The sequence below is a fragment of the Oryx dammah genome, unplaced genomic scaffold (assembly GCF_014754425.2).
Source record: "Oryx dammah isolate SB20612 unplaced genomic scaffold, SCBI_Odam_1.1 HiC_scaffold_27, whole genome shotgun sequence".
Classification (NCBI taxonomy): Eukaryota; Metazoa; Chordata; class Mammalia; order Artiodactyla; family Bovidae; genus Oryx; species Oryx dammah.
Window position 1 is genome coordinate 23,642,168 of NW_024070211.1, and position 23,754 is coordinate 23,665,921.

At 41.8% G+C, this 23,754-nt stretch overlaps 1 protein-coding gene across 1 annotated transcript in view; it reads left to right on the plus strand.

Annotated features, from left to right (window-relative positions):
• The window catches only part of WDFY1 (WD repeat and FYVE domain containing 1), a 53,988-nt gene that overhangs the window by 14,822 nt on the left and 15,412 nt on the right, over window positions 1-23,754 (plus strand). Inside the window, exons 2-5 of the mRNA XM_040228480.1 lie at window positions 6,839-6,906; window positions 13,165-13,238; window positions 20,391-20,445; window positions 21,933-22,083. Coding sequence (XP_040084414.1) covers window positions 6,839-6,906; window positions 13,165-13,238; window positions 20,391-20,445; window positions 21,933-22,083 — 348 coding nt within the window. The remainder of the gene's footprint in view (window positions 1-6,838; window positions 6,907-13,164; window positions 13,239-20,390; window positions 20,446-21,932; window positions 22,084-23,754) is intronic.

The following is a 23,754-nucleotide window of genomic DNA, read 5'->3' on the forward strand; positions in this document are numbered from 1 at the left end:
TCTGTTAAAAAATTTCTGCAGAATCAGTTGCCAAGCCTGGAATTCCTAAATCAGTTTATTGTTTTTATCATCATCATCATTACTGTTATTATTATTAGGTAGGTAATATGTTTCTCACTAAATGGAACAGGATTCTTAGCACAGAAGTAGTTCTAATGTACAGTGCTGACAAAAAATCATGAGAACCCTGGAAATGGTACGTTATTGTTGTTCTCAGTTATTCCTTGCTTAGCCCTGCTCAGCAGTTTCAGTCTGAATTATTTAAAATAAAGAAATATAATCCAGCTTTGGCATTTTCATTTTCCGAGAAATTAAATGAATGAAGATCCACTGGGATGAACAGCAAGACAAATAAGATGATGATTTGATGTGGATACAGTGGGGCTATAGTCTTACAAAGAGACCTCTCTTTGTTTTCTCTCCATGAAAAACTCTGCAGCCCTATGTGAGTTCATGCTTCTCGGACTAGGAGGGCAAAGGAGACTGATGGTAGAGCCCTCCACGGGATCAGCAGGAGTGTAAGGAAGTTTAAAAAGCACTTATGTAGTCTCTGGAAAAAATGACACATTTCCTTTCTAAGTACCTTTTGGAAAAGTTTCAGGCTATTGTTTTTAAAATAACCTAAACATAGAGCTTGGCAAAATGAACACGTTTCTAAAAATTTTTCTTTTCTACATTGACACAGTCTTAGACTATCAGAGAAAATCCCTCTACTAGAAAAATGGGTAGAAGAAGCAGCAAGCAAAACATACAATGAATTTAGGTGCGTGGGTGTAAGTTGTCAAAACAGTGAAGGAAAAGGAAGCTGTTTTATCTTAGTACAGAGCATGGCTTCCCTAGTGGCTCAGAGGATAAAGAATCTGCCCACAATGCGGGAGGCCCAGGTTTGATCCCTGGAGAAGGAAATGGCAGCCCATTCCAGTATTCTTGCCTGGAAAATCCCATAGACAGTGGAGCCTGGCGGGCTACAGCCTGTGGGGTTGCAAAGAGCTGGACACGACTGATCGAGTAACACAGAGAGCATGGCTTAGACATTCATGAAGGTAGTTTTTGTAAAAATAAAGCCACCTGGTCTTGATACTTTGATACGGTTTATTAATATTCAGGAATTTTTAATAGTTTGTGCCTTTAAATGTCGCTAAACTGTGTTGTTGTGAATAGTAGATTTTGTTTCCAATTTCCTGCTAAGTCACTTCAGTCGTGTCCAACTCTGTGCGACCCCAGAGATGGCAGCCCGCCAGGCTCCTCCGTCCCTGGGATTCTCCAGGCAAGAACACTGGAGTGGGTTGCCATTTTCTTCTCCAACGCAGGAAAGTGAAAGTGAAGCCGCTCAGTCGGGTCCGACTCTTAGTGGACAATTGTTTCCAATTTGCTTAATAGTAAATTTTTTTTAGTCTGTGGAATTTGTTGATTTTTAAAAATAAAACAGCCCAACTTAAGCCTATTTTAATAACCATTTTTTAAACCAATGAGACATATCCTAAATACAAAACAAATTTCTGTATTACTTAATAGAAGTTATACAACTTTGTTTAATACATAGTTTCTTGAGAGTGCTGGAGGAGTTGAACTTAATATTGTTTTGATTTTATCTCAGAAGTGGGAGATTTTAATTTGTTGCCCGAGGAAGTAAAGGAGTATGCCTGGAAAAAGAGAAAGAAGGAATTCTAGATAGAACGTGTGAATACAGAAGTAGAGCCAGCTATCAAGGTCAGCTGCCTGATTTGAAACCTGATTCGCAAGCAAGGATGGTCTTCTCGCAGCCTGAATGTGATAAACAATTTTTTCAGGTGAAACACCCCCAACAAATAGTATAAGTCTTGCCAGTTTTCTAGCGTGTCCGCTTGAGCTGGGTGCAGACCACATTGTAGTACTGATGTTGGTCCTCCAAAGGAAATACTACTGTGTTTCAAACTTCCTGGGCTCTAGGTAGGTCCCATTTTGACCTCGGGCCAGTTTGTCATTCTGAAGCTTCATGAAGTTAAAGCTTGATTTTTTCAGGTTAGATGATTGAATGGAAGAGGTAGGTGACTTTAAGGTTTTCTGCTCACAGCAGCTTCTCTGCTGTTTGAAATCATTCTTCTTTCAAGAAGACACAGGGAAGAGCATGTCCCCTGAGGTCTCCATAGAACTACTGACGCATTTGTAACTACAATTTTTGGGGTTGATTTTGGGGGTTTTAGAATATGTCCGCATTCTGATCCTTAGACCCTTAAAACCACACAGATAGGGAGCTTGTTAATCGCTTTGAGTGAAGGAAGGTGCTGCCCGACACCCTCATCTTCAAGTGCCTTGGCCTTTACTGTCCTGTTTGCAAGTGGAGTAGAATTCTTGAACAGGCCTTAATATAATTTTTAGAAATATTTATTTATTTATTTGGCCACACTGGATCTTAGTTGTGGCACACAGGATCTTTAGTTGAGGCCTGTGAACTCTTAGCTGAGGCGTGTGAATTCTTCAGTTATGGCACATGGGATCTAGTTCCCCAACCAGAGATCGAACCCCAGGCCCCTTGCATTGGGAGCTTGGAGTCATAGCCACCAGATCAGCAGGGAAGTCCCTCCTTGAGCAGATTTAATGCTTAGAGGAGAGCTGGCCTTTAACTTCTTATAATTCCTCTGTTTCATCCCCTGTGTTGAACATACATAATGGAATGTATCCATAAGCATTCTGTACTAAGTAACAAAATACTGTCAACAAAATGTGATATTGTGTTAGTAGTTCGTGTTAGTATTTCAGGCCTAAGGATCATCATTATAAGTTTCTACTGATGATTTTAGGTGAGGGAGAGTGAAAGTCGCTCAGTTGTGTCTGACTCTTTGCGACCACGTGCACTATATAGTCCATGGAATTCTCCAGGCAAGAATACTGGAGTGGGTAGCCTTTCCCTTCTCCAGGGAATCTTCGCAACCCAGATATCCAACCCAAGTATCCCGCATTGCGGGCAGATTCCTTACCAGCTGAGCCGCCAGGGAAGCCCTTAGGTGTGGAAGGCCATGGCAGTGCTACTCATCCTGCGGTGTGCTGCCCAGGGGGACGACCGCCTGGAGAGAAAAGTCCTTGGTAGGGAGGTGTGGGATGAGGGCTTTGGATGCAACCTGAGCTCGGTATTTTGGGCACCTGAGGATGACAGCTTGCTAGGATGCGGGGTCTGGGTGTGGGAATCACAAGCATGTCAGTTGAACCCTGGATTTGAAACCACCACTGGTGGTCTCTGAGCCCAGGGGCAATGGGTTGCGTGGCTCCTTGGGAGTTGTTGCTAGTAGTCGACATACCTGAGGTGTTCTGGAGGGTGGAGCCCTCCAGGTAACGTGGGAGGAGGCTGCACTGAGGCATGAGTGGTGAGGGTTGGATGTTGGTGGATGTGCCAGGAACAGAGGCAAGGTCCAGGGTCTTAGGCTGGAATTACTTCTTCTTAAAAAACAAGCAGAAACCTGCAACACTATCACATCTAAAGAACAGGGTCTTTTAATATCAGATATCTAGTCAGTGTTCCTGTTTGCAGCTGTTTCATGATAACATTGGAGAAGGCAATGGCACCCCACTCCAGGACTCTTGCCTGGAAAATCCCATGGACCGGGGAGCCTGCTGGGCTGCAGTCCATGGGGTCGCGAAGAGTCAGACACATCTGAGCGACTTCACTTTCACTTTTCACTTTAATGCCTTGGAGAAGGAAACGGTAACCCACTCCAGTGTTCTTGCCTGGAGAATCCCAGGAACAGGGGAGCCTGGTGGGCTGCCGTCTGTGGGGTTGCACAGAGTCAGACACGACTGAAGCGACTTAGTAGCAGCAGAAGCATGATAATATAGGCATGTATATTTAACAGTTTGACCGAATGAGGATCTAATAAGTCTCCACATGGTGACTACTTGATGTGTCTGTTAAACCTCTGCAGTGGTAGGCTGGTCCTCCATCTCTGTGTTTCCCCCCTTTCAAATTATGTGTTGAAGAAACTAGGTCATTTGTCTGCAGAGTTTCCTGCAGTCTTGCTTTTTTGCTGAGTAAACCCCAGTGGCGGCGGTTATTGTGTTCCTCTGCATTTCCTATAGACTGATACTTGGATCTAGAGGTTTGACCAGATGTATTGTAAAATAAAGTTGGTATCATACTGCATTTATCAATTTTATATAGGGCCTGTTACTTTATATTATATCATGAACACTTTCCCATGCCATAAGTATTTTTTCTATTTCATAACTTCATTTAAATGGTTTCCAACTAGAAAGATCTATTCCATCAGTTCAGTTCAGTTGCTCAGTCCTGTCCGACTCTTTGCAACCTCACGGACTGCAGCACGCCAGGCTTCCCTGTCCATCACCAACTCCCGGAGTTTGCTCAAACTCATGTCCATCGAGTCAGTAATGCCATCCAACCTTCACATCCTCTGTCATCCCCTTCTCTTCCTGTTCTGTTCCTTCTGTTCATGGAAATGTCTTAACTTGTGAGATTTGTGGAAGAAGAAAACTAAATAACCATGAACAGTAACCAGGAACCCACAAATAGTAACAGAGCGGTTTAAACATTACCTCAAAGAGTGTCAAATTTTGATTTAAGATGTTGAACTACAAACAGTAAAAAATGCAGGTCTGTTTATACATGCTTTAGTCTGATCTGTGTCTCACTTTCCCTTTTAATTTTGGATGTGAACTTGAACTTCCTAGAACTTCTGTCATGGTATAGGTACTCATGGAGGAGTCTGCCTGATTCTCGCTTTGTGAACCGTGTGATGTAGGAGCTAGTTTGATGGCGCTTGACCAAAGAGACTGCGTGTCACCGAGTCTTCATGGTTCCCGTGCAGACATGGTATATTAGGATCTGCTTGATTGCAAACAACGAAAGTCACTTGGGTTCGCTGAAGCTGCTGAGGGTGATTGTGGTGAGGATGCTGGGGCGTCTGCCTCACAGAACCCTCAGAACCCAGGAGGGGCCTCAAGAGCAGCTGGCGTGAGGCCCCTCCACCTGAACTGTCTCCAGCTTCTCTTCAGAGGTCAGCTTTATTAACGTATAGAATTCTCCAGTCCCAGCTGCAAAACGTGTGGCCAGAAACAGTCATTTCAACTCCTGGAGAGGTGCGAGTCTGTTTCTCTCTCCTGGTTTCTGATTTCCCAGGGAAGGAACTGACTAATCTCTTCTCTGGTCTGACCAGTGGTGATCAGAGGTGGGATAATGTAGAGGAAAATCCCGGATTCAACTTGGCAAAGATTCTGTTGTGACCAGTCCGCCGTGGCTGGAAGATGGGACGTGTTGTACAAATGGCAGTACATACACTAGGGCCTGTCTCCAGGTCACATAAAATAGCATGCTGCCCGCTGTGCTGCTCAGTCATCTTATTTATTTGGATAAATGAGGGTCAACATCTAGTCTGTCTTTATTACGGTCTAATCATTTACAGTAATCTTAAATAAGCTGGGCAGATTCTGACACATGCATACACCCACGTCACCACCTCTCCACAGCCTGACACGGCCCCAGAAAGTTCTCTCGTGTCCCTTTGCTGTGTTCTGTCCTTTCTCAGCGCCAGAAGCAGCCACTGTTCCAATTTTATCCTCAGAGACCAGTCTTCCTTGTCTCGAACTTCAAACAGAATGGAAACAGAGAGTGTCAGCACTTAGCCTTAATGTATGCTAGCTCAAGGTTGTAAACAGTAATTCAGTGCTGGCCGTGAGCCAGAATCTCGATGCTGCTGGAAATACCAGAGTGGCTGTGACAGAGCTGACAGTGAGGGACAAGAGAGAGCTAGGACTCCAGGCGAAGGCAGAGCACGGCTGTGCTGGGCCAGGCGGCCGGTGTCCTGCTCTGAGAGGAGAGGCCCGGAGCTTCCAGGAGGCTGGGTGGAGTGCAGGAGAGGCATTCCTTACTGTTCTTCTGAGGGCATGAGCCAGAATAGTAAACCTGGGCTCTTTTGGTCCTGTGTCCTCTGCCCGCCTCTGGGCAGGACCTCCTCATCTCCCGCGTGTGCTCTGGTGAAAGGAGAGGCCCAGCGACTGGTGTGGAAGGGTTTCCTCCCAAGGCCGAGGTGGCTGGGAACTCTTGGTGAGTGAGCAGTGGTAACGGGCTCCACTCTGTATGCAGGTCTCTCCCAGTTCTCCAGAAACGTTTTTCCATTTACCTCAGCTACCCTCCTCATTTGGGTGGGATGGCCAAGACACCAAGTTTGCAGTTGGTTGCCAAGAGTCAGTAGTCCTCAGCGTTGTTTGTATGTTGCTGTACAATGAGCACTTTCCATGTTATTGATATTGTTTAGAATCCTGACTCCTGGTTCTTGCATAACTTACCATGTATAGACATAACTGTAGGTAGCTGTTGGGTTGGCCAAAAAGTTTATTTGTTTGTAAGTAAAAATAAAAGACATATTTTTCATTTTCACCAGGAACTTTATTGAACAGTGTAGTCAGTTAACCAAATGAACTTTTTGGCCAGGCTGCAAGGAAGTCTGGGTTTGCTCTAGTCCATGGGGTCACAAAGAGTCAGACATGACTGAGCGACTGAATAGCAGCAATAATTATATAGAGCGTGTGTGTGTGTGTGTGTGTGTGTGTGTGTGTGTGTAGACATGTACATGCTAGTATAATACACCATGTACTCTGTATGTGTATGTGTGTATACATGTACATGCTAGTATAGTACACCATGTACTCTGTGTGTGTGTGTAGACATGTACATGCTAGTATAGTACACCGTGTACTCTATATGTGTGTGTGTGTGTAGTTGTCTAATTTGTCCAATTGATACATGTTATAAAGTCAATGGGAAATAGTATTGAAAATAAGAAGTTTACTTGGGTGGCAAAGAGGATAAATTTACTAAAGACTACTCATTCTTTTCTTTTCTCTACAGGACCATCCGAGTATGGCTGAAAAGAGACAGCGGTCAGTACTGGCCCAGCATTTATCACACAATGGCCTGTGAGTAGTCGCACTGTTCCACCCAAGAAAAATGGCTTTGATGACTTAAATTTCAAAATGAGCTTGTTGGTTACCTAATACCTACAGCATTGTGTGTTAAAATGCAGGAAAACTCCCCTTCTCTTGCAAAAAGGAAGCTGAGTCAACTGGTTTAACTGAATCAACTTGAATAAAACTTGGAAAAAAAAATAGGAAGAGGAAAGCTGCCCACCTCCCCCTTTTTCCTTTGTCTTCATTTTGCCAACTTACATTAGTAGTAATTTTCTACTTAGTAATAGCTGATACTGACACTAAAACAGGATTCTGAACACTCCTTTGCCTCATACCTGGCCTTTTATGCTACTTTTTCTTAAACTCTGGGTACTGTTGAGAAATTTGGTCCAAGGCACGACACATCCTAAATGGAGATTTTTTTTTCCCAGTAGTCAAACATGTTCTAAAAATAAACCCAAAATATAAAGCTTTTGTATTGAGATTTTAGAAGAGCCCTGAGATGTAGTGACATAAAATTGCAATTAAATCCTGCCCTTCCTGCCAATCTAAGCTTTGCCTCCTTCTCTCCCACTTCTCCATCCTTTCTTGAAAAAAAGATGTGGCACCACCCAGGTCCAAGCTGATGCCACATGGAAGGCATCATAGCTACTTATTTCTGGGTGGTTTCGGTCCTTAATGAGGAGATTTTCCTCAGTTAAAGTTTCAATGTTCAGAAGCCCTCCCCTGGGAAAAGATGCACGGTTCTGGGGCAGGCTGGGTGGTCTGTTACTGAAGACCATTACGAAGTTCTCCAAAGAAGAGCGCTTGCCAGGGCCGAACTCCGTGGACACTGCAGCTCCGTGAAGAGTTACTGCAGGGGCTGTGGGGTGTGTTACAAACACAGTTATTCAGCAGACTCTATTCCGTCAGCTTGAGTCACCTTTCCAAGCACCGCCTGTCGTGATAGCACTTTCTCATTTATTGCAGGGTAGCTGCAGGATTTCGATCCTATAAACATTTCCACAAAGGATTAGTAGTTTATCAGGATTTTCCTTTGTCCTACCTTCCACTAACAGCTTGAGCAGGCCGGTCACCTTCTCTGTCTTGATAACCATTCAATGAGAACCGAAGTAGACTTTTTGGAATACTGGTGTAAAGCTAACTGTTATAAAAGGACCCTTTTATATAATTATAAAATAGTTATAAAAAACTATTATAAAAAGTAAAAAAAAAACTGTTATAAAAAGTAAAACTTCATTGTATGTATGTAGCGTGTTAAGACTACCTGAAACCCTAATTGTGGTCTATTGTGCAGGCAGTAGTATCTTCTGTCCTGCATCCGCATTTATTTGTGGATGGGTCACCTTGGTTACTCAGTGTGGAACATGAAGTGGCCATTGTCTCAGTAAATGTCCTTACAGGCCCATTTAATAAATTTACTTTGGGATTTTTGGAAAATGGGGCAAAGGTAGATGGAGCACCCTCATCTTCTGAGCCTACCTTTGACTCAACTGGAAAAAAAGAAAAGTCTTCTCTTAGATGAGTAACTCCTTACTTCCAATGGTGCAGTGATGGGTCCGTAGCTGGAAATAGCCACAGCAACCCGGGGACCTCTACCAGTGCTGGGAGATGGTTTGCCATCCTTGTGGATGGTCTTATTAATGCTGTTGGCTATGATTCCTTCCTCCTCCCCCTTCCCTTACACTTCAGATTTTGCCCACAGCTCAGTCTTCCTTGAGACCTCAGCTGTGGAGTTCATGCTCTTTAGAACAAGGAGAGTCTAAGGTGGATTTTTGTACTAATGTCCAGTATTTAGTACAGTGACCCCTTGGCTTGCATTTCCCCCAAATACTTAGTTCACTTTGTAACTGATTTCTCTCCTGGGACACCAGAACCTAGCAGCAGCAGCACACTCTCTTCCTTGGCTTTTGAGTCTTGAGCACATGGCTTTGCTTTCTCCATTGCCATCCCTTGCTATCTTGGCTTAACTGTATCCTCCAGAAGTAGCTCCCAGAACTCTGTGGCTGGAAGGATCAGGAGAAAACAGGACAGAGCAGGCACGGCATCTGTGCCGTGGGCGACTGACACCTGCGTGTTTGTATACATGCATGCAGCCTTTTGCTTCCAGATGGCTGGTTATTACCTCCAGCTAGAGCAGTGTCTGCTGATGAAACTGCAGGTACACTGCCAGAAGAAAACAGAATGAATGAATGTTGAGAAATTTGCTTGTCTGTTTTAGGGTGACTTTTAAAATTAAATTCAAAACACAAGAAGAAAAGTGCTTTTAAAAACTACTGCACATTCACCAGTTGACATTTTAGTGGTCATCCATGGAATTAAACTGTTCCCCATGATGAAACAGAGGTGATCAGTAAGCGAAACCTTAGAATATTGCTGTACATGGACCAATTATGAATCATAACAATACCTCACGTAACAAAAATAACTTTCAGAATCCGCTTTAGCTGAAGAAAAATGTAACTGTCAGTTTCTGTTTCTACCATGAGCTGCTGCTCAGATGCTCAGTCATGTCCAAGTCTTTGCAACCCCATGGACCATGGACTGTATGTAGCCTGCCCGGTTCCTCTGTCCGTGGGATTCTCCAGGCAAGAATACTGGAGTGGGTTGCTGTTTCCTCCTCCAGTAGGTCTTCCCGACCCAGAGATCAAGCCTGTGTCTCTTATGTCTCCTACTTTGGCAGGTGGGTTCTTTACCACTAGCACCACTTGGAAAGCCCGTCTACTATGTGTCTCTGCATTTTTCTTGGTACTATTTTACCAAATCATCACAATAGCTGTTATAAGAAAGATTATATTTTCATCATTCAATAGACAAGGAAACAGGCCAGAGGTTGGAATTCTAGTCCATGTGCATCCAACTCCAGAACTGGGCTGCTCACCACAGTATGGGGTGAGTCCACAGACTTCTCCTACGAAGGACCAGACATAAATATTAGACTTTGTGGGCCAGACAGTCTCTGTGGCTTCTCAGCTCTGCCATTGCAGAATCAAAAGCAGTCATAAAGAATACATAGATGAATGAGTCTGGCTGTATTCCAGAAAACCCTTTGTTTATAAAACTAGAGTTTAAAGCAAACGATTTTGTACTGCAGTGACCTTTTTAAAAGGTCTCTGATTTGAAAGATGATTTGTGTTTTCCTTGTTTATAAAACTATGTTAACATTCACATTAAAAAAAGATTATCTTTAAAAAAAAACAGTTTATCTCACTAGAAGCTTCCCTTCTAGGAAAAAAGTCAGAGCATTTTTATATACTAAACAAATAAACCAGGAAGCCTTGCCTTTTTTTTTTTTTTAAATGTGAGATGTCTCTAACCTCATAAAATTACTCAGCACATTGTAACTTTTACACAAAGGAGAGGTTTTACATATTCATGGGCAGTTTTTTATAGGATTGAGCATAAAAAGAATTGAAAAGAAGCTTAAAACTAGAACATTAAGATTTAGTAACAACTGAAAAGCCAGCAAAGATGATGACAGTTAATCTTTAAAGTCGTCAAAGGGATTTGATTTGTTGAAGATAATTTTGTGTGTGATTATTAAAGAGCATTTTGTGTGACAATAGCATCTGTCTTTGGGCTTCCCCAGTGGCTCAGTGTTAAAAAACCTGCCTGCCAATGCGGGAGACGCGGGTTTGATCCCTGGGTAGGGAGAAGGAAATGGCAACTCATTCCAGTATTCTTGCCTGGGAAATCCCGTGGACAAAGGAGCCTGGTGGGCTACAATCCAGGGGGCTTGCAAGAATTGGACACGACTTAGTGACTAAAACAAACAAACATGTATCTTTGTGGTTATAATCCTTAAACATGATCATTCTTTGTAGTTTCAAACATCAATATGGTGGATAAGGGTGTACAAACTTGTAGTCTATTCTAATTGTTAGGTGTGTAGACAATTTTAGTATCTACATTTCAATGAGATAGTTCTTGGAATGACTGAAATAGTCTTTTTCTATAGTTTGATCATGCCTTCTGTTTCTGCCTTTGAGTACAATCCAGCATTTCTTCCAGTTTTCTTCCTTTGGTGGAGAATATCTGCCATGGTAGTTCAGTTCAGTTCAGTTCAGTTCAGTGGCTCAGTCGTGTCTGACTCTTTGCAGCCCCATCAATCGCAGCACGCCAGCCCTCCCTGTCCATCACCAACTCCCAGACTCACGTCCATCGAGTCAGTGATGTCATCCAGCCATCTCATCCTCTGTCGTCCCCTTCTCCTCTTGCCCCCAATCCCTCCCAGCATCAAAGTCTTTTCCAATGAATCACCTCTTCGCATGAGGTGGCCAAAGTACTGGAGTTTCAGCTTTAGCATAGTTCCTTCCAAAGAAATCCCAGGGCTGATCTCCTTCAGAATGGACTGGTTGGATCTCCTTGCAGTCCAAGGGACTCTCAAGAGTCTTCTCCAACACCACAGTTCAAAAGCATCAATTCTTCGGTGCTCAGCCTTCTTCACAGTCCAACTCTCACATCCATACATGACCACAGGAAAAACCATAGCCTTGACTAGATGGACCTTAGTCGGCAAAGTAATATCTCTGCTTTTGAATGTGCTATCTAGGTTGCTCATAACTTTTCTTCCAAGGAGTAAGTGTCTTTTAATTTCATGGCTGCAGTCACCATCTGCAGTGATTTTGGAGCCCCCAAAAATAAAGTCTGACACTGTTTCCACTGTTTCCCCATCTATTTCCCATGAAGTGATGGGACCGGATGCCATGATCTTCGTTTTCTGAATGTTGAAATTTAAGTCAACTTTTTCACTCTCCACTTTCACTTTCATCAAGAGGCTTTTTAGTTCTTCACTTTCTGCCATAAGGGTGGTGTCATCTGCATATCTGAGGTTATTGATATTTCTTCTGGCAATCTTGATTCCAGCTTGTGTTTCTTCCAGTCCAGCGTTTCTCGTGATATACTCTGTATAGAAGTTAAATAAGCAGGGTGACAATATATAGCCTTGACGTACTTCTTTTCCTATTTGGAACCAGTCTGGTGTTCCATGTCCAGTTCTAACTCTTGCTTCCTGACCTGCATACAGATTTCTCAAGAGGTGGGTTAGGTGGTCTGGTGTTCCCATGTCTCTCAGAATTTTCCACAGTTTGTTGTGATCCACACAGTCAAAGGCTTTGGCATAGTCAATAAAGCAGAAATAGATGTTTTTCTGGAACTCTCTTTGCTTTTTCCATGATCCAGCGGATGTTGGCAATTTGATCTCTGGTTCCTCTGCCTTTTCTAAAACCAGCTTGAACATCAGGAAGTTCACGGTTCACGTATTGCTGAAGGCTGGCTTGGAGAATTTTGAGCATTGCTTTACTAGCATGTGCGATGAATGCAATTGTACAGTAGTTTGAGCATTCTTTGGCATTGCCTTTGTTTGGTAGTTAGAGAACTTTAAACTGTTTTCAAGTGGTAACTTCATTTATAGGATTTTTCTCTTTCACTTGTTTATAAGACGTTTTATTTCAAAGTAAGCTCAAGTTTGTTTGTTTGTTTCCTGGCATTCATTTCTTGCCGTGGTCAAGTAAAATTCTTAAGGCTGAAGTGAACCCAAATATTTCTTTTTCCAAGTGTTCCATTTTCTAAATCACTTTTAATTTTGATTTTTAGCAGAAGGAGGTGATTTATTAGAGTTTCTCCTTTCTGAAACTCATTCTCTGGCCCACACTTCCGGAAGTTTAGGTGGAACCTGGAAGGTCGTGTCTATGGGAAGAGTCAGGCTGTCTCAGTCACATGACATTGCTTTGGACAAAGAAACAAACTGGGATTGTATGAGTCACTGCAAAACAGAACTTTTTTTGACCATTGGGGAAAAACAACAGCAACAAATAATCCCAAAGCAGCCTCCCCAATTTGCTCACATGCCTTGGAACGGGAATTGTGGTACTGGACACCTCTCTTTCTGCAGATGCCCGCTACTGTTTTGCCTGTGATGGGGAAGGGAGGAGGGGCAGGATGACCCACAGAGTTTGGGTGGCAGACAGCTTCTCTAAACACTGGTCCCCACACCTTTCCAGAAACAGGGAGGAATTTCAATGAGATGAAACTTCATGCTGACTCCCTTCACCCAAAGTCATAGAAGTAACTTGGAAGATTATTAAAGTTAAAATTCGAAACTAAAACAGCAGAAAGAAATTTAATAACATTTTTTAAAGTAAAACATCTTTGCCCTCTTTTTTTTTTTTTTAACCTAAGTTGTATAGCTCTTTTTAATAACGTACCTTGAACAATGACTTAATGTGCTTAACTCTGCTCATAACATGGTCTTTGTCTTTCTGGCAGCTCCCTGCTCTGCTATGGCTTACCATCATGATAGTAGACGGATATTTGTGGGCCAGGATAATGGAGCTGTGATGGTAGGTAGCTTCCAGAATGTATTCATTGTATTGACCTCCCCATGTTCACCGTTGGACAGTTTAAATAAAGTTAACAAAGAATGCCCAGTTGTTTGGCATTAGGAAATGTTTCATTCAGTACAGATGGTAGACCCAAAAATGGATTAATTCTAGAATTAACTAGCATTAATTAATAAATTAATAAACTCCAGATTTTCCTTGACTTATGATGAGGCTTTGTCCTGATAAACCCATTGTAAGTTGAAAAATATTGTAAGTTTAAAATATACTTAATCTACTGAATTAATTACTTAATCTACTGAATTAATTAATCTACACCTAATCTACTGAATATCATAACTTAGCCTCACCCACCTTAAACATGCTCAGAACACTACCGTTGGATGAAGTCATCTAACACAATGCCTATTTTATACTAAAGTATTGAATATCTCATGTAATTTATTGAATACTGTACTGAAAGTGAAAAACAGAATGATTGTATGAGTCCAGAATGGTTGTAAGTGTGTTGATTGTTCACTGTCAGGACGCTAAGTAGGGGCTGTGGCTGCCCTTGTCCAGCATCATGAGAGAGGATCATACGGCTTATCACCCGTCTGGGGAAAGATCAACATTCAAAAGTCAAAGTACAGTTTCTACTGAATGTGTATTGCTTTTACACCAGTGTAAAACTGAAAAACCATAAGTTGAGCCATCCTAAGTCAGGGACCAGCTGTATCTCCACGGAGCTCTGGTGATTGATGGCTCATTCTCAGGCTAACCCACAACGCACAGCTTTTGTACAGGAAACGAGTCCCGTGGCAGCCCCTGTCCCTGAGCCCATGAAGGAGGAGACTGGGGCAAGGAGGACATGGGGGAGATCACACACATGCGTGTGTGTGTGTGTGTGTGTGTGTGTGTGTGTGTGTGTATGACAGAGGAGGGAGAAGAACAAGATCAGGGACTAGTCATTCAGCCAACAACTCGTGTAACTCTTTGAGGCAGTGCTTCTGAAACGATCTTTGGTGAAGGACCAGATATTTAAATTTTCAGTTTATTAGAGATTGGTGTTTTTGTAAGTCTAATTGTATGTGTGTGTATGTATATATTTCATTAAGATGTTATTCATATACCATAAAATTCACCAAAGTGTGCAGTTGTGGTTTTATAGTATAGTTACAAGATTGAAAGTGAAAGTGTAGTCACCTAGTCATGTCTGACTTTGCGACCCCGTGGACTGTAGCCTGCCGGGCTCCTCTGTTCACGGGATAACCCAGGCAAGAATACTGGAGTGGACTGCAGTATTCTTCTCCAGGGGATCTTCCCGACCCAGGGACTGAACTTGGGTCTCTCTCATTACAGTCACATTCTTTACTGTCAGAGCCAAGGTGTGTATGCATATATTATATTACATTGAGATATACTTCATATACCATAAAATTCACCAGTTTAGCGTGTGCAGTTCAGTGGTTTTATAGTATAGTTTCAAGATTATACAACCGTTAATAGTCTAGATTATTTTTATCAGTGCCTCCCACCCCCCAAAATAAATCCCATATCCTTTAGGAGTCACTCTGCATTGTCCCTTCAGTTCCTAGCAGTCAGTAATGTAGTTTCTGAGTTCATTCTAAACATTTTATGTAAATAGAATCATAAAATGTATAACTTTATATTTGGCTTCTTTCACTCAGCAACATATTTTCAAGGTTCATCTATGTTGTAGCTTGAATTAATACTTCAGTCCTTTTTGTGGTGGAATAATATTCTGTTGTATGCCACACTTTGTTTATCCATTTATTAGTTGATAGATGGATTATTTCTACCTTTTGGCTACTATGAATAATGTTGTGAACAGTCACATAAAAGTTTGTGTGTGAACCTGAGTTTTCCATTTTATTGGGTATACACATCTAGGAATGGAATTGTGGGTCATATGGTAACTCTGTATTTAATTTTTTACAGAACTGCCAAACTGTTTTCCAAAGTTACTATACCATTTTATATTCCCACCAGCAATCTATGAAGGTTCTAACTTTTTACATATTTACCAACACTTATTATTTTCTGATTTTGTTGATTTCCTAGTCAGTGTGAAATGGTATCTAGTTTATCTAGTTTGTTGGCATATCATTGTTGATAGCAGCCTTTTTTAGTCCTTTTTGTTTCTGTAAGATTAATAGTCCCCTTTTCATTCCTGAGTTTAGTAGTTTGAGTCATTTCTCTCTTTTTTTTCCACCAGTCTAGCTACATGTTTGTCAAGTTTTGTTAGTTTTTTCAAAGAACCAGTTTTCACTGATTCTCTGTTGATTTGTTTTCTCTATTATTTTTCTAGTCTCTGATAATGTGTATCAGCTCTTATTTTTTCTTCGGTTTGCTTTGAGTTTAGTTTCCTTGATTGCTATTTTGGATATCACATTACTGAGTGAGAAAATTTAGAAGGATCCCTGGTGGCTCAGATGGTAATCTGCCTGCAATACAGGAGACCCACGTTTGATCCCTGGATCGGGAAGATCCCCTGAAGAAGGGAATGACAACCCCCCCCAGTATTTTGGCCTGGAGAATTCTGTGGACAGAGGCTGCAGTCCATGGGGTCGCAAAGAGTCTAGCACGACTGGATGACTTTCACTTTTAAGTTTATCCGCTTGAATGTCATGACGATATTAAATTGCTGGAAAGTTTTCTGAACACTTATTCCCTAATTTTCTGGTACTTTAATCAGGACCAGTGGTCCACAGACCTCATTTTGAGTAGCACTGCTTTACAGAACTGGGAATGGTAACAGCAAAGTAAGATTTAGCTCGTGGGGCTCCATCACGTGTGAAGTGAAGGAGGCCCACAGAGCGGTGAGAGTGCAGGCCGGTGCCTGCACCCGCCTGGCCCGAGAGCCTGTAGCTGCTAAGCCCTGGCGGGTGGCGGGGAGTTAACCAGGAGAGGAGGAGGAGGACTTGCAGACACAGAGGGCTGTGCCAGCAAAGACAGAGGTTTTCGAGGTCCGAGTGTGTGCAGAGAACCAAAATGAAGCGGCTTGGCAGCATGAACCACGTAAGACTGAAGAGGTGGCTGGAGCAGGTCAGAGAGCCGTGCGTTCAGGTTTTACTCAGCACTGGGTGTCCTGCAGAATGCTAACTAAGAAGGAAGTAGACATGGTCCCTGCTCCCAGGGGTCTTTTGGACTAGTAAGAAGGACAGGTAATACAAAAGTAAGCGTCGCATTACAGGTTGCATTGAGCGCTGTGGAGAAAAGAACGGGAGTGGGAAGGAGAGGGTCCAGAGAGGTGTGTGGCCCTGCACCCAGCAGACAGGATCTGCAGGAAGGAGGGCTTCTCCAGGGCTGTGACGTCCAGCCGAGGCCCGAGGGGCAGGCAGGAGACAGCCAGGCAGAGCAGGTTTTCCAGGAGCGAAGGTATGTGTGGAGGCGCAAGGCAGGAGGTCTCTGTGTGTCTGAGGACTTGGAGGACATCCTCTTGGCTGGTTGGTGCTGAGTGACAGGGCAGCACTAGGGCTGATGGGACCCGGTGGGCTGAGGGCAGGTCATTGAAGGCCTTATGGGTCCGGGTGAGGTTTTCAAGTTTGTAAACCCTTGGGAAGCTCTTCCAGGGTTTTCAGCAGAAGAATGGTGTCATTTAATTTACAAAGATCCCCCTGGCTGCTCAGTGGAGCACGGAATGGAGGGCAACAAGAGTGGAGGTGGGAGGGAATTCCCTGGTGGTCCAGTGGTTAGTGCCTTTTCATTGCTGAGGGCCCAGGTTCTTCCTTCTCTGGTTAGGGAGTTAAGATCCGGCAAAGCTATGCAGTGCAGCTGAAAAAACACACACACGCTCTAACACCATATATAAAAATAAACTCAAAATGGACCAAAGACCTAAATACAAGTATAAGGCCAGACACTATAAAACTCTTAGAGGAAAACATAGGCAGAACATTCTTTGACACAAATTGCATTCAATATCTTCTGTGATCCACCTCCTAAAGAAAATAAAAACAAAAACAAACACATGGGACCTAATTAAACTTAAAAGATTTTCAAGGCAAAGGAAACCATAAAACAAAAAGACAGCCCACAGAATGGGAGAAAATATTTGTAAATGAAGCGACTGACAAGGGATTAATCTCCAAAATATACAAACACCTCATGCAACTCTAAGTTAAAAAAACCCAAAAACCCAATCAGAAAATGGCCAGAAGATCTAAATAGATATTACTGCAAAGAAGACATACAGATGGCCAAGAGGCACATGAAAAGATGATCAACATCAAGAGAAATACGTATCAAAACTACAATGAGATACCACCTCACAATGGCCATCATCAAAAACATCTATAAACAATAAATGCTGAAAAGGGTGTGAAGAAAAGGAAACCCTTCTGCAGTGATAATGGGAATATAAATTTGTACAACCATTAATGGAAAACAATACGGCAGTTCCTTAAAAAACTAAAAATAGAACTACCAGGTGATCTAGCAATCCCACTCCAGGCATATATCCAGAGAAAACTCTAATCCGAAAAGATCGATACACCCCAGTGTTCATTGCAGCACTGTTTACAATAGAAGCAACCTGTCCATTGAAAGATGAATGGGTAAAGAAGATGGAACATTACTCAGCCACAAAAAGAATGAAATAATGCCATTTGCAGCAACATGGATGGACCTAGAGATTATCATACTAAGTAAAGTAAACAGATGGAGAAAGACAGATATATGATGTCGCTTACCTGTGCATGGTAAAACATGGTACAGATGAATCTATTTACAAGATAGAAATAGAGTCACAGATGTGGAAAACAGTGTTGTTAGCAGAGGGGGAAGTAGAGGGGAGAAATAAATTGAGACATTGGGATTGATAATATACACACTTTTATATATAAAATAGGTAAATAATAATAGACAGTATAGCACAGGGAACTCTACTCGATACTCTGTAATGCCCTATAATGGAAAGGAATCTAAAAAGAGTGGATTGTGTATGTGTGCCTGTTCGGGTCCATTGTACAGCGCGGACTCACACACATTGTAAATCAATTATACAGCCACAAGAATTTTAAAAATGGAGGCGGAAATATCAATTGTTGTCGCCGTCTGGGTGAGAAGGTTGTGGCAGTGATGATGGACAGAAGCAGATGTCTTGAGCTGCAGCTGTGACAGGTTGGGTGCAGGGTGGGGAGAGGAGCAAGTCAGGTGAGGGCTGGGATTTTGGCTTGAGTGTCTGGTGGATGGTGCTATCATTTATTGAGAAGAGATGGCTTAGGGGTGTGTGGGAAGAGGGCATTCAGAACAAAAGGATAGTGAGGAATCAGTAGTAACAGTTAAGATACTGGGAAGACACCATTCATGGGTGATGCAAAATGGGCCAAGGGGTGGGAGGACCAGCCAGGACAGTGGTTGCGGTAGCTGGAGAAGTAGTAAGTTTCAGTTGGGGCAGAGAGAGGATGAGATCAAGACAGGAACATGACCTTGGGGATGGCTGTTAGCAGCTGGTGGTCGCAGGGAGAGCCGTTTCCATGCAGTGGGGTGGTGCCCTGGGGTGCAGTGGATTGAAGGGTGACTGGGGTGAGGAGCTAGAAAGCCTGAATGTCAAGTGTGGGCTGATCTATAGAGAAGGTTTTGGCTGGGATGGGGTGGGGGTGGGGTAAAGAAAGTTTTAGCATTGTTAAGAGGGTTTTGTGTTCATTTGTTTTGCTTTTTAAATTAGAAGAAGTCTTGGGTGTATTTACCAGCCAGGAAGGAAGGAGCTAGGCTCTCTGCATACGAAGTTCACTGGACAATATACAGGTGGTGGGAACAGAGGGTGGGCTGCAGGATCTGCATGGTTTAGGTTGATGCCCACCAGTGTTTGGCTGCTGTAAATCCATTGTGTGATAATAAATGCTAGTGGTCTTGTTTTTCTCCTTCTGAAGATTTTTATCGGAATATGGTGATGTGCACACACATAATAAGAGGCCAGTAGCAGGCCTCAGATAGCATCTCCAGGAATGGCAGTGGCCATGGATTTACTTCTCTATGGGCCCTTCTTGTGGCTCCTGGTTCAAGGGTACTCTACCGCCATTATAGTGAAGTCACTGATGTGAAACTCTTCAGTGGAAAGGGGCGATGTAAGTCCAGTTTAGCATTAATTAGTATTGAACTGTTGATTTCCCATCAGAGACTGTGGTGGTGGTTTAGCCACTGAGTTGTGTCTGACTCTTGTGACCCCATGGACTGTAGCCTGCCAGTCTCCTCTGTCCATGGGATTCTCCAGGCAAGAATACTGGAATGGGTTGTCATTTCTTTCTCCAGGGGATCTTCCCAACCCAGGAGTTGAACCTGGATCTCCTACATTGTGGGTGGATTCTTTACTGACTGAGCTATGAGTCCCAACAGAGATTAGTATATATAAAATACCGATTCATTTTTGTACTTTGTAGAACCAAGATGAAGGATAAGAAATCAATATTCCTTTGCGGAGTGTTTTTCATCCTGACCAATCAACAATTTATAATGTCCATGTTATCTAGACAGTTAAGAGCTTACCAATTTAGCACTGATCAATTTCCTAAGTAGTGCATTTTCTTTAGAGTTTTATCTTAGTCTTATGCCTGAGGCTCATTTTTTTCATTAAGAAGCACATACTTTTAATTTTTTCCTAGTTATAAAGTATTACACAGTCCATAAAAACTTTGGAAGATAAAAAAGGAAAACCATCACAATCTTTAAATTTCTTTTTTTCTTGTGTGTTTGTGTGTTAAATATATGTAATATGCCCCATCTATTGCTTCAGATACCCAATGCCTTATTTTCACTGGTGCTGAGAACTCTGTTAGTAATGGGTCTTTGTATATCACTTTACTTTGGTTATATCATCTTGAGAAACTTTTAGTGACTCCAAAAGAGCAAAATTAACAGGATGCCTCCTTTGCAATTAGAGGGGAAGGAAGTGTAGAGCACTTGTTTGTAGAGTAAGAGTTAGACCAAAATTCTGTGGTGGTCAGCAGCACTTTCTTTACTTGTCTGGTTCCAAAATAAATAGTGTTGCAAGGACAGGACCAAGAAGCAATTCTCTACTGTTCTTATGGAGCCAATCTTGAGTCATAAGGCTGGTGATGGCCAGTTTTAGATTTTACATCCTTTTGGAAGATAAGTTCCCATTGTTTTTAAAACTATAACTGTTCTCTTATTGCATCTTTTTACTTTTAGGAATTCCACGTTTCTGAAGATTTTAATAAAATGAACTTTATCAAGACCTACCCAGGTAATTATAATACACTCATTTGCACACATACACACGTAGATACACACAAAAATAAACTAGAATACCATGTCCTATGATCAAAATTAGGTTTTCACATTAACTTTTTAAAAGGTTGGTTACCCCAGTTACATGAGAGGCTGTTATCTCTTCAGAGTTATTTACACATCCTTTTCCTGCTTATTAACACTTGAAATTTTGTATGCTGTTCCACTGGGTGCACGTGTCAGATTTAGTTTAACCATTGCTCTATTTTTGAAAATGTGTACTCCTCCCATCTTTTGATAACACATACTAAGATATATGAAGATATGTACATAGGTATGTGTGTTTACATATGTCGGTGTGTATTTTATACATATGTGTGTGTAAAAGTAATTTCATATATATATGTGTGTGTGTCCTTGATGGTTACTGACTCAGATCCTGTAACTCTTATTACTTTAAGATAGATTACTAAAAGTAGAATAACTGGGTCAAACATTAAAACTTTTTTTTAATACTCTAGATTTATTTTGCAAAACTCTTTCCAGCAATAGTATAAATATTTTAATGAGTAGTGATCGAAAGTGCCTGTTCATTAAGTCTTCATTGCTCTTTTTAAATGCTTATTGCCAGTTTGATAGTCAAAATAGTTCTGTTTTAAAATTATTTAAACTTTATTTGATATTGGCCATTTGTTATGTTTTATGAATGTCTACATGACTACACCTGCATTCCCAGGGGGTTGTAGTGTTCTCTGGTTAATTTATAAGAAACAGCCCCTCTGTTTTTCTGAAGCAGCCTGTACAGCTGAGAGTAAGGTCAGATGTGTCTGTCTAGCTTCTGACTTCATTCATCAGACTGGGCATTTATTAAACACCAGCTGTATGCAAGACCCTGCTCCATGTAAAGTAGACAGGTCACTGCCCTGGTATGGCTTAAAATTGACCTGGAGATAGAAATATTCCAGAAGTTAAGTAATAGAATACTTCCTCATTCTCAGCTATTACTTTGGAATGTGGAACTTTACAAATGCTTCATCTTAGAAATAATGAAAAGTTAATTTCAGAAAATTTCAGTTGCCCTTTTCATTCTAAAGAGTCAAAGCACTAAAGGTACAGACAATAAAAACAAACAAACCTGTTCTGTTAAGAAAAGACTACTGCTTTCCATATGAAACTCATTGATAGTTGCTTGAGGTTTTTTTAAAATCTGTCCTCTGATATATTATTTGAATCCCTCTTGAGCATTATTCTTTTAAGGATTTGTAGCTTCTGATGGTCTCCTCCCTTGCAGGGAGGCAGAGGGCAGGGCCTCAGAGGCCTGCCCATTAGATCATGGGTTGGGGGGTCGGGCAGATTCTCTGCCGCCTGTTCAGAGTGCAGGCTTTCCGGGGTGGGCCTGTCCAGTCTGTGAGTCTGCAGGCTGACCGGGTGGAGAAGGGGAGCCCCAGTTCCTACCCACTGAGCCTGGATCGCCCAGGTCGTGTTTCTTCTCTGTTCCCACAGCTCATCAGAACCGGGTGACGGCGATCATCTTCAGCCTGGCCACCGAGTGGGTGATCAGCACAGGCCACGACAAGTGTGTCAGTTGGATGTGCACCCGCAGCGGGAACATGCTCGGGAGGCACTTCTTCTCTTCCTGGGCCTCGTGTCTGCAGTATCCTTCCGGGTCTCAGGAGTTAGCTCTGCATCTGATCCTCAACTGCTAATTGAGATCTAAAGGCTAAATGATTCCTATGTATTTCACATAAAATTGAAGAATTTCTGGCTCTCCTTTCTTGGGTATAAAGTTGGTTTATTAGGACTTGGTGGTTAAGACTTGGCCTCCCAATGCAGATGATGTGGGTTCAGTCCCTAGTTGGGGAACTAAAATCCCGCATGCCTCTTGGCCAAAAACCCAAAACAGAAAACAGAAAAACTATGGTAACACATTCAGTAAGGACTTTAAAAGTGGTCCACGTTAAAACAAACAAAACACTTTTAAAAATGGTTTATTAAAAGTAATAAATGAATTGCTGTTCTCTGCTGGGGTGTGCTATAGGTGTTTTAATACAGAAGTCTCAGAAAATCTAAACCTTGTTCATACAGACCCCTCCCTTCACTCCTTTGTTTTTTGAAGTGAAAGAAAAGACTTTTTGTTGTGTAAAGAGGGAAAAAAAAGGAATCAATCTTCTAGTAGTAGGTTATTTGCAGACCTGGCAAGAGAATACAAGAATTTGTGACCCTGGAATTCATAAAAGGGCTACAAGGAGTTTTTTAGTTTTCTTGTGTGTGTTTGAAGAGGGTTCATAATCTTTATATGACTCTCGAAGGTGCCTCTGGATCCCTCAAATGTTAAGAAATTGCCGCTCTGAAATTCTGCTCCTCTACTGGATTTGTTTCCTGTAGAGTGTGCTCTTGCATCAGGCTGCCTGTGGTAACTGTGTATCTTGGTGCTGGCAAGGTAAAGGCTGTCAGCCACAGGCAAACGCCCCATGGTATTTTCTCTTTTCTTCCGTGTTGGACATCTGGTGTAGTGAAATTCTTTCTTCCATTGAGAGCCTTTATAAAAATGTTTGCTACAAATGAATGTACAGCATGAGATATTTAAAACAGTACCATACATTTTAGACAAACAAGGGAAGACTACTCAGATATATCATGTGCTATATAGGCTTTCTGTTAATGTGTTTCATATGGATTGATAGAAAATAGCACAGAATTGCATCACTGTGGCCCAGCCTGTGGTCTTCCTTTTGATCCATGTTTTGGAATTAAAACAATAATTATCTTATTGTGTTTAGATACCTGATTTGCCACAAACTGCTATGGCCATAGAGTAACCAAGTGTTAATGACAAGTTGTTACCAATAGTTAATATATTTTTAAATTTTAAATTTACTACTGCCCCAAATGACTGCCTTTTGGATGGCTAAACTCTTCACAGCAATTTAAAGTAAACCATCCTCTTCACTTACATCTAGGCCCCCCCAAAAGATGAGTTCACATCATTTGCTCTCAGTTTTACATTATTTCCAGAGATAATTTCATAAAAGGCATTTTTCTTCCAGTTCTTTTTGACTGTTTTCATTATTATTTTACATTTTAAAACTTTAATATGATTACTTATTTTTATGTCTCTCTCTATCAGTTCTTTTATCTTTTTTGTTGCCAATTCCTAGGATATCAGTTGAAATAATAACAGGTACTCAGTGAATGCTTATTGAATGAATGAATATTAATTTTCCTGATAATTCTAGCTTAAAGCATTTTTTTCTTTGGTGTTTCCATGCTGTATGATTTTCAGTGGAGTGTTTCTTTTCTCATAGTTTTAGGTTTGTGCTTACCA